Source organism: Benincasa hispida, chromosome 12, assembly GCF_009727055.1.
Source record: "Benincasa hispida cultivar B227 chromosome 12, ASM972705v1, whole genome shotgun sequence".
NCBI classification, from domain to species: Eukaryota; Viridiplantae; Streptophyta; class Magnoliopsida; order Cucurbitales; family Cucurbitaceae; genus Benincasa; species Benincasa hispida.
The window spans coordinates 64,624,352-64,635,507 of NC_052360.1; the positions used below are offsets into that span (position 1 = coordinate 64,624,352).

The following is an 11,156-nucleotide window of genomic DNA, read 5'->3' on the forward strand; positions in this document are numbered from 1 at the left end:
CTGACTCATTGCGCACCTTTGAACTCCTCAATTTCCCCTATTTTTACTACAAGGATTGAGTATTAAATAGCTTTCGAGTGAGCCATAAGTGATATTTCTGTCAATCTTTAGCAAACCAACAAATTACAAGAATAGGCACTGGAAAATCTTGGCAATGCTTTTACATTAATCTAATGTTCGAGTAAGGGTTAATCAGTCTCCGCAGCAAAAAAGCATCGTGAAATTATAGTAAAGTCCCACTCCAGATATTCGGGCATTGCATATAGTTTAACATAGCAAAATTAATGCAATGAACAATCTTATAAAAACAGCTCGACTTAGAACACAGTATAAAATGAATGCTTCAAAATTTATAATCGATTAATCCCATCATCCACATTTACATGATACAACTTTGAGAGCTGAGGTACCTTTTCCAGATGAGGATGAACAAACTTCTGCACGAACTGACTTTCAGTATAGATATATGGTTTTACCGACATGAATGATTTCTTCTTAGTCAAACCTTTCTGAAACAGAAACAGAAGAACTGAAGCTCTTGGACTTGTTCTATTTTTCAAACTAAATGAAAGCAACATAGAGTTTTTGACAACGGCTGCAGCTTCCCAGCCCAATTTGTTAACAAAGAAATCCATTCCCGACATAATTTTTTCCTCTGATAATGCCATGCACCAAGGATGGCTCCTAAATGCAGCAAGAATATGCTCTTCAGACAAACCCCACCTCTTATAAACTCCAATCTTCCGTAACCATGTCGATTTGCTCAATGCTCGAATACAATGAAAAGCTTGAACAAAGCTTGATTTCGATGGATCAAACCCCATTTTCAACACATCTTCTAGAATCTCCCTATACCTGCGTGGACTCATGGTGAACATTCTCGGCTGATAATGAAGAAAATACATGACATTCGCCTCAGGCACGCCAGCATCAAGCAACATTCTAACAGAATCTTTCAAATGATTTTGACGACACTCAGCAATAACACTTGGGAAACGTTTGATAGACGCAATAGTCCGTTCATTAGTTTGAAGGTAACTCTTCAAAAAATCAAAAGCAGGAACAAGATGACGTTGAACGCTTCTCCTCAAGATTTTTGGGGCTTGGGCAATAATCTTCGAGACTTCGGAAGTCGAAGCACCTTTGGAGTAAAGAAACTCGAGTTTGGGCAAAAGGATTTTGTTGGGATGAGATAACAGAAGCTGAGGATATCTTTCAACAATGGATGAGATATGAGCATTGGAAAAACCGCGGTTCTTGAAGAAGGAGATGACGGAATCTGGTCTTTCAGGAGAATGGAAATTCACGAGCTTTGAAGCAGATGAAGCAGAAGCAGGGGAGAGGGAGCATGAGTTTACGAGATACGAAATTGTAAACGAATTTGAACCAGAAACGGTTGTGGTATAGCTTAAATGGAGTAATTGAAGGCAGTGGAGGTTTGGATATGGCGAAATCGTGAGGAGATGAGGAGCGCGAATTAGGGTTTTGCAGAGCAAATTAGACATTGAAGCCATTGAAATGAAAGGACTCTGCTGGATCGCCTCACTTCGAGAAGGAGAAGGGTTAGATTGGACGAGAGTTTTCCCCAAAATTAAATTTTTGTAGAAAATTGATATTTGCTCCCCTTTCGAGGGGAATTAGAGTGAATGACAAAATTTAAGTTTTATTTTGAAAAATGACAAAATCGACTAGAAATAAGATTCAAGATAACTCAAGTATATTACCACAAATTTGAATAAAACACAATGTAAGAAAGCCCAAGCCACTTAATGTGACAAAAGGTAAAAGGTAAAAACCTTAATTTAAATTTTGTTTTCTTTACTTTTCAAAAAACAAAATAATAATAATAAAACACAATATGGAGTTATATATACAGTGTATTTGCTCATTTTCCTCCAAAACAATGGACGGACTTTACTCATGTAATTAACATAATCTTCATAATTAATTATCAATTTAGATTCTTTTCGAATTAATATCACTAATTAAATATCCAAATTTTTCTATCAAATTAATATTTTAAATATCCATATATTATTAAATTTTATTTTATTTCAATTTATTATAGTTATGTTTATATAAGGTTTCACCAATTAACTAAGATATAGTTATACATACAGTGTAATAGTAATATGGAACTATGAGATTTGCAACGTAATTGTAATGTAAACTTATGAGATTTTAACCACAATATTCACTATTATAACAAAATTTTGTATCTTTCTCATCTTTCTTCATGATTATCTATCTAAATCTATCTTTTGTCATCATATTTGATTTTATCTTATTCATTGTCGATTTATTTATACATTTTCTTATCAAATTTGGTTTTATCTTATTGTTTTTAATTTATTTATATATTTTGTTATCAAATTCAGTTTTTTGTTACCTCCTTTTTTTCAAATTAATTAAGTTTTATCTATTTCCTTTTCAGTTTATAATATATATTTAAGGATTTGTATTCTTATCATGATTTAACTATTTTTTATTTCATACATCTTTTTCTTTTATATTATTACTATTTATGTAATTTTTTTTTAAAATGTAATATAATAATATAATAATATACCATTGGTATATAAACTGTATTCGAGATCTTGTTAATTTAAATTAGTTATCCCAAATTATTGGATTTTGTTTTCTTTTAATTTTGTATTTTAGTGTCAAAATTAATATAATTGAGAAAATAACCAATTTAAATTTATTTGATACGAGATTTGAAAATTTTGCATTTAAGTTGATAAAAGATTTGAAATTTGTAAATTTTAAATTTAAGAGGAAAAAATATAAGGGTCAATTTACTGTGAATTATATTTCATTTTTTGAATAACGCATTAAATTTCAATAGAGTTTGAAATGTCTAGATTTTGTTTTAAAATTCAATTTAATATAATTCAAATTAATAAAAAGAAAAAATGAATAAAAAGAGAGGGAAATATATATATATATATATATATATGTATGTATAACCAACTTATTTCTCTTTTCCCATTTTTGTTGTTCTACCATTTGTGTAGATGCATACCATATCACCAACAAGTTAAAAGGTGTATTTTCCTTTTTCCCCTTTCTCACTTTTTTTGTTCGTTCATGAACCTGACAACCATACAACTCCAATATATGATTTTTCTTTCCTTCAATTGTTTCTTATTCTCTATGACATTGTGGTTGCATGAAGAAATTCTTGAATCTCTAATTTTTTTTTAGAGGAAAACCAACAAAAGAGGAGAAGTTTTTTAAATCCTTATTTTTCTTAGTTGTTGATGGTTTTGGTTGAAATCATGGAGGTATTGATTGGACTTTTTGATAGGCTACATTGTTTGGTATTTATTTGTAAGTTGAGGTAGTTTTGATAATTTATCATTATCATTTTTTATTATTTAATTCAAATTTGTCATTTTCACAATTTTTATTTATTTACTATTTTTCTAAATAAAACCTCTTAATTTACTATTTATCTAGTCAACCCTTCTAAATATATATATATATATATATATTTTTTCCTTTTGTTCACATAAAAAATAAGGTTTTTACCTTTTACCTTTTGTCACATTAAATGGCTTGGGCTTTCTTACTTTCTTACTCACGCTAGTTTCTCGTGTAGATTGGATGGAGAGAAAATCGTACGGATGGCCTCATTTTAGGATTCCACTCCAAATTTGGGGCCTAACATTTAAAAACAAGATTTTTATATATAAAAAAACATCTTTTGATCAATTATTTCATTTTTTTTTTGTCAAATAAGGCTTTTAGTATTAATTTTGGACGATTTTACCACTTTTCTATTTATTTATATCCATTTTCATATATATATTTTTCAATTTACGAAACTCCTTTAATGTTAGAGAGAGAAAATGCATTTATTATATCAATTGAAGAGAGAAAATATATTTAATATAATTTTTTTTGAGAGAAAATGCATTTAATATGATTTTATTTGAGGGTTTTGGTTTCAATAATTCATTTTTCCCCTTTTTTATGTTATATACGAGGCTCATTTCAAATATTTTCCAGGTTATTTCAAATGTGTATATATACCACATATTTTTTCATATATATTTGTCTTCTTCATCCATTTGCAAAATTAACTAGTATTGTTTCTATTGAGCTATATATTGTGCATATTTTTTCATATTGGCCCATGTATATTTAATTATTTTGGAAATATACACCTCATATTATGTGCTACGATCAAATTATTTTAGAAACAACAAACAAAATTCGTGAATTCTAAAATGTTGTATATATTTTTGTTTATTTAAAAGTTATGAGATTTGAAAATTATTTGAAGTCGTATATGTATTGGGATTTTTTTATTATTGTTAGGGAGTTATTGTTAAATTGTGATTTATTGGAATTTTTTTTACTACTTGAATGAAATTTATGATATGCTGTCAATATTTGCAAATATCTAACTCTTCAAATGTATATTTAGAAATAACCATGATTTTGCCAAAAGAAAAAATGAAGGAAATCTCAATTGAGAACAACGAAGTAAATCTCATTCATAAAAGTGGAAAAGAAAATCATATTGATTGTGAAACTTTAAAGTGGTACAACCATCTATTTTAGTACATTTCAAATATACTTACCAATATATTTTATATATTAGTTAGGATATTTGCAAACATCTAATACAATAGTTTAAGGTAAATTTAAAAATAACCGTGAATAATCCACCAAAAAGATCAACTAGTTGCCATGAAACCAATTGTATCTAAGTACATATCAAATATATTTACCAGTATATTTTTTATATTGGTTAGAACATTTGCAAAAACTCGATACAATATTCAAGGGTATATCAAATATCACACTATATATATCATAAAATAGTAGTCTAAATAAAAAAAAATATAGTCATTTATATCAAATAGACGTGTATATCTATCAATATTTAAATTAAAAAAATATATACCACAATATATAATATAAGACGTCTAAATAAAAAAAATACCCATCATCATTTATATCAAATAAACATGTAAATATATCACATACATGTACTTTTAAGGTTAAAAAATAGAAGAGGAAAAGTGAAGGCCTTGCCGTCATCACCCATCCCCATTTGACATTCAACTTTCCCCATGCCAGCTGTCGCGCGTCCACGACTCTATTTTCTCCAGTTTCGTCTAAGTCTCGTCGTTGTTCGCCAAGCTCGTCCGACTCCGTTGAAGGCGGCGACCACATCGTCGCCTCCCGCTGCATCGTCCAATTTCTGCAACTTTCTTCGGAACAGCAACGACGGAGATTGGGTGGTGATGAACGAGGGAAAGAGAGAGATCGGTGGAGAAGAATGAAAATGGGGAATTGAGAGGGGTGGGTTTGAAGGAATGGGAGAAATTTGATGGATAAGAGGATGAAGAAGAAGATGGGAGAGAAGAGTGGAGAAGGAAGACTAAAGAGGGATAATTCATCATGCATGGATACAGAAAAATCTGGACTATCCATTGATGCAAATCACTAGACTAATTATTTAATTTGATTTTGTTTTTATAAAAATAGTGGATGAGGCCCAATGATGAATAGATACCGATATTAGTAAAATGGAGAGGCCAATAATTTATTATTTATTATTTATTATTATTATTATTGTAAAAAATGGAATGTTCGAGACTCAATCTAATGTGGGTTTATTCTTGGTAAAAATCCTAATTTGACTTTTTGCTTATGTTAGAATACGCGCGAGGCTCGAACACAATCTAGATTTCTTGCTCTTTCCTCTCACTCCTTCATCTTGTTCCTCAATTTACATTGCTCTCCTCCATTTTAAGTTAGCTTACTCTATTCTCGTTCTCTTTTCTTGATCTTACTTATTGGTCTCGCTCTTTCTTCTTAATCTCACGCATTGGTCTTGTTCTCATCTTTGATTCCACGAGAGAGCCAAAGAAACCACTCACTGGCGCGAAGTGATTGCCAATAGGTAGTGACAAAACTACAACACCGATAACAAACGGGACAAAGGTGAACACTAACCAACTGGGCGGTGAGACTCGAGGGAGAAGATCGCCTCCCAAAGAAGAATTTCAAAAGAGGAAGAAGAAGATCAAGTTAGAAGGATTTAAAAAAATAATAAATTATAGCTTTGATAGCGAGAAAGCAAGAAAAACGAAGAGAAAAATGAAGAGATTTTGATAATTTGTATAACGTAAGCAAAAGGTCAAAAAACATTTGTTTTTAGAACCTAGGTCAAATTTCGGGGCTTCTTATTTTGGGCGGCTTTCTATGCCATTTTTCCCTTGCTGGAGCTAGTGTGTGGTCTTGCGAAGTTGGTCGCACTAGAAGAAGAAGAAATAAGTGTATTTTGTAAAATTGCTTGAGAACGAGGTAAGCAAAATGTCAAAATTCTTGAGTTTTAAAAAGTGGGACAAAGATCATTTTGGACCTCGAGAATCAGTCTTCTAATCGAGTTTCTCATGGTGATCAAAAGCCTCAATTACTTTTTTTTGAGATGTTACATATCTAGTTCTTAAGTTTTGAGCTTGATTTTAGTTTAAAATCATTGAAAGTGAAAATTTAATGAAAAATCAAAATTAAATGTATAAATCTTGAAACCAAAGTAGCAAATTAAAGTAAAACTCAAATCTCAAAGATAAAATGATTTTGTAACCTAAAAACTCAAAACTTAAAGACTTATTTTGAAACCTAAGAACCAAATGGAAGCTAAACCCAAAATCCATTTACTATTTTTTTTTTTTTTTTTTGAGTTAATAGGGTCTCAGAACTTTTGATTGATTAATATACTTTTATGTCAGTCAAATGATTAAGTTGAACTTATTAAACAAAAAATAATAAAGAACTTCATATGGTAAAGTTCTCATAATTTTACCATCAAATTTTCTTTTCACAAAACCTTACTATTGCCATTGATTATGCAACTTCAATGTGTTTATAAATTATAAAGACTAAGATTAAACCATTACAACTTTTAAACTATTAAGACTGAATTATGGTACTCAGAGAAAAAGAGACTAAACTATAAAACTAAATCATTACACATTTGAAAGCAATAGATTAAGTTTAAATTCTGAAACTAAATTTTTATGAACTTTGTATACTATAATAAGTTTAATTTCTCAACTTCAAATTAATAAGGGTATACTTGGGTATGTTTGAAATAACTTAAGTATTTTAAAGTGTATTTTTCTTTTCCAACCACTTAAAAAGTCATTACAACATGCTCTAAATGTTTGGAAGACATACAAGGTAGAAAAGGCAGGAAGTGGTGGTAGAAAGTAGTCAACAATGTGTAAATTACACAATTTGCAACCCAAGAGAATTTGGGTGCAAAAATAAAAGGTATAAATACCCTAAACATCTTAAATTGAGATCTAGATTCTCAACACCCTGCTAATTAATTGCTAAAGCCACACAGGACAAGTTGCTTAATATTCTACTAAGCTTCCATTTCCAATCCTCCCAAGTGTGTTCTACTTCCACTTTAATGATCCATCAGATTGCTACCTTCAAACCAGCTACCATCTTCAGAACCTTATGTAGGACAAAAACTCTCTGTCTTCATGTATGTTTCTTTCTTCCAGTTCATACTAGAAAAACTGACCCAATGGAGCAATAACCCTTACCTGATCGAGCAACAACTCTAATCGATCCGTTGTTGGGGAAACCATTCCACAGACAGAGAGAAAAGCCAATACATGATGTTTCCCCATATAGAGTCTTCTCTATTTGAAATGATTTGCGGGTTGAATGAAGATGCACTTAGTCATCAACGTGAAGCAACACGTGGGTAGAGGCACATCAAACTCGCATATCCAAACCGTATACGTCTTTAGAATCCTTGGCAGCAGAAGATGTCTTAGTCTCACATCATGGTTCTTTTTCTTTCATTCAGGACTATGTAAGAAGGAACTTGCATCCAAGCCACAACTCTCCTTCCTTCCTAGATAAATTATTTTCTTAATATTAATGTTGATTTGTTTAAAGAATAACCAGAATCAACAGGAGAGAAATAATGAGTACAAAATATTTCTTCAAACAGAATCTTCTCTTCAATCAACCCAGTGTTCTATATTCAACCACTGAATCATATTCTTCCATGCGTAATGAACTTCCTGCAAAACATCTGAGAAGGAAAGTTTTCCAAATAAAAACAGTAGCAGAAAAATAATAAACGCAAAAATTGCAGCCAGCTAAATATATATTTGATAAAAATAACTGCTTTCATTGGGAATAAAATGAAAGACTACAAGGACATACCAAAAAATCAAACCCACAGAAAACTCCACTGAAAAAAGGGAATCCAACAAAATTCCAGCCAGGCATTGTGATGAAGAAACAAACACAAAGACAGTTACCCATGGGACTTTTATGATAGACTTAGAGTGAACTAGCAAGGACTATGTTTGGAATACCATTAGGATAAAAAAGGGCTCTTTTGATGTAAAGAAACTCATGGGATTTTAATTTCTTATGTAGGTAGCAGTGATTTTAGTTGTTTAGGCATATTCATTCAGGCGGTACGTGTCCCACCTCGAAGCTGAAATACTTGGCAATTCTTTTGTATTGTCTTATTTGGCAAGACATCAATATAATTCCTATTTCAATTCTCCGAATCCTGTCGAAATCCACCCTGCAGTCTTTTAATCTAGGTATAAGAGGGTTGCTTCAGTCAGTTAATAGCTAAGGACAGTCTGAGTGAAGGATAGTTATATAATATAGCCCTTGAGCCAGTGGCACAGTTGAATTGGGATCAAATGGCACAACAGTACACATACATACTGAGAGTAACATTGAAAATTTACTTGTAATCGACTATGTTGAAGCTTAGGGTTGGATATCATGTTCTTGCATTCCTAGGTTGCCAATTTTCTGGGTAGCATTCATCTAGCAGTGAACAACACCCTTAATACATCTACTTCTGCGAGTGGACTACCAGAACTTAGAATTCAGATGCTCAAGAAATCTTCCATTCATTTCAAAATTTAGATGCATCATCGAAACCACAAGGATTTAAATTATTGAACAGTTAATGAGTCATGTACCTTAGTTCATGCCAAAACAGATCAGTCTTTTCAAAGAGGAAGGGACGCAAAGGTGAAAGAAAGTCATCTTCAGCATTAAGCTGTGGGGAAGGAACTTCAAGTCTTGCCACAAATAGTGAGATAACCAGATGAACAATTATAGTTGGATCTGGGTCCTCCAGGATGGCCTGTAACTCTCTTCGAATCCATGGTTTAATCCTCTCTAGAATTGCTTCTTTGGCTCCACGACTTCCCAATATGTTCTGCACAGATCGCAATCACAAACACAGAATATGAAGGAATTAAAATAACAGAATTGCACATGCACCCAATGAGAACTTTGCAACATGTTTTATGCAATCAAAGAGATAAATTTAAGCCATTCCTTATCAATTGTGCCTGTACACAAATGTATTGGCAACTAGAGTATAGAACAATTGTAAAGCTAAAGATATTCTTTCCTCGACAATCCAAGTTTCAACCCTAAACCCCACATGTAGTTAATTCAAGGAACTAGCCCCAATGAGATGTAAATGAGGTAATGAAAATCAAATTGAGAATAGAAATAGTTTTTCAAATCCTACCAGCAACCAGACTTCATTTGAAAATTCATTAACAGTTAAAATCATCCAATAACTCGGAGTTGCTCAAGGATTAAAGCGCATACCAGTTCTAAACATGATCTGACCGAAGATGGAAGGGCTTGAATACATCGGTTGTATATGCTTTGTCAAATCATAACCCAACAACATATTAGCAAAAGCATTCAAGCTCTTAGCTCCAAAACACGGAGAAAAAAGTGAGAGGCATAAAATCCAACCGGAGAAATAAACCTTGAAGTTACCTTGCTCGCCATTGAAGTTCTCGCCCGGCAACAACATCCGCAGGCACAGATTCCGGCCCTCGCCGTCCAAACGATCGCCGCCATGTAAGTGATCTTTCCGACCGTCTTTCTCTATTTAATTCATTCCTCGTGCTCTGAAGAATCCTACATCGAGGAGAACAAATATAGTTCCAAGTTCAATTTTTAAATCTATCCCTCGATTAGAACATACTAAAAGCATTCAGTTCTCCGGGACATGGAGAGAGCAAAGAAAACAACGTTCCATATTCGCTTCTAAGTTCAATTCAAGCAGAAAAAAGTACACTCGCAAACAAAATCAACTGCCATAAAGACGTATCAAAAACAGAAAACACACCCGCGAGCGTCTGTCCGGGAAGATCCGACTCCAATCTTGAGCTTATCGGGACAATTCAAGGTTTTCAAACGTTCTATGCGGAAGCTTCGTGATGAGAGGTTGATTTTGGCGAACCATGAATCGAATTGAGCGTTACAGAGAGGGCAAGTTCGCTTCAAATTGCTCCATTTACGAATACAGCCTATGCAATAGGCGTGGATACACGTTGTAAGCACGGCAGCTGTACGATCCTTCAATTCTATGAGGCAAATTGGGCACGTTTCTCCGCAAATCGCCGGCGAAATTACCTTCGATATGAAGTTTTCGCCGTTGAGCTTCGGCGCCGGTTCTCGGGTCGAAGGCTTCATGACTTCCGCCTGCAGCATTCTGTGGAGAGTAAGAGGAAAGACAAACTTTATGTGCCCAAAATAGTCCGTACAAATTCGGGCCTACTTTAGAATGAATTTTTGGACCAGCCCAAATAATTTACATCATTGCACCTGTGGCTTGGGCTCAAATGGTCCGTAAGGAAAATTTCAAAAACTTTTCAACCTAAAAACTTTTCTATGTTTTACCATACTAATTTTACTCTCAATTAAAAAACTCTTCAGACCGCACCACATTTTTCCTTCTTTCAACGATTTCTTCAGCTTTTCATTCAATATGTATTCAATGCAATACTAACCTTTCACCAACACATTTATTCCCAACTAAATACCATTGAATAACATTGATATAAAGAATGGAAGGTCACTCTTAGTTATTCATTTTCCGTTGAACTCATCACAAAGTTCTCCCATTGTTCTCTCAGAGTTTCAGTCCAACGTCCTCATTATCGATCGTTTTCATATTTGTTCATTTCATTGTGTCTTTGAGTATAGAGCAAGATTCATTCATTGGATCCAGAAACGAAAAGAACATAAGTGAAATTCTACAGTATTTCTTGTCCCCCACTTCGTTTAGTATTGAATGAATGATCGTATAGTAATATATAGAC

General features: G+C 32.8%; 2 protein-coding genes across 4 annotated transcripts; both read right to left on the minus strand.

Annotated features, from left to right (window-relative positions):
- Positions 1-223: 223 nt before the first annotated feature.
- Positions 224-1,627, minus strand: LOC120092572 (transcription termination factor MTERF6, chloroplastic/mitochondrial-like). The gene has a single exon (XM_039050698.1). The coding sequence runs from the start codon at positions 1,512-1,514 to the stop codon at positions 351-353; it is 1,164 nt and encodes a 387-aa protein (XP_038906626.1). The 5' UTR covers positions 1,515-1,627; the 3' UTR covers positions 224-350.
- Positions 1,628-7,109: 5,482 nt separating this feature from the next.
- LOC120067939 (E3 ubiquitin-protein ligase Topors) lies at positions 7,110-10,557 on the minus strand. Of its 3 annotated transcripts, XR_005479054.1 has the most exons (6): positions 10,181-10,557; positions 9,826-9,969; positions 9,649-9,706; positions 9,003-9,244; positions 8,763-8,878; positions 7,110-8,083 (listed from the first exon to the last, which is right to left on the minus strand). XR_005479054.1 is itself a non-coding variant. In XM_039019584.1 (5 exons), the coding sequence occupies exons 1-5, from the start codon at positions 10,543-10,545 to the stop codon at positions 8,014-8,016; spliced, it is 879 nt and encodes a 292-aa protein (XP_038875512.1). In that variant the 5' UTR covers positions 10,546-10,557; the 3' UTR covers positions 7,110-8,013. The 3 variants fall into 3 exon arrangements, 2 of the variants coding, with proteins under 2 accessions (XP_038875512.1, XP_038875513.1); XM_039019584.1 differs by lacking the exon at positions 8,763-8,878; XM_039019585.1 differs by lacking the exon at positions 7,110-8,083 and having other exon boundaries at positions 8,093-8,878.
- Between the last annotated feature and the right edge of the window lie 599 nt (positions 10,558-11,156).

Bases quoted from the DNA above. Each gene is read 5' to 3' on its own strand.
- LOC120092572 (XM_039050698.1), bottom strand. From the start codon at position 1,514: ATGGCTTCAATGTCTAATTTGCTCTGCAAAACCCTAATTCGCGCTCCT.
- LOC120067939 (XM_039019584.1), bottom strand. From the start codon at position 10,545: ATGCTGCAGGCGGAAGTCATGAAGCCTTCGACCCGAGAACCGGCGCCG. The intron at 9,707-9,825 runs GTAACTTCAAGG...GATTTGACAAAG, and splicing joins GAACTTCAATGGCGAGCAAG to CATATACAACCGATGTATTC. The intron at 8,084-9,002 runs GTACATGACTCA...TTTCCTTCTCAG, and splicing joins CTGTTTTGGCATGAACTAAG to ATGTTTTGCAGGAAGTTCAT.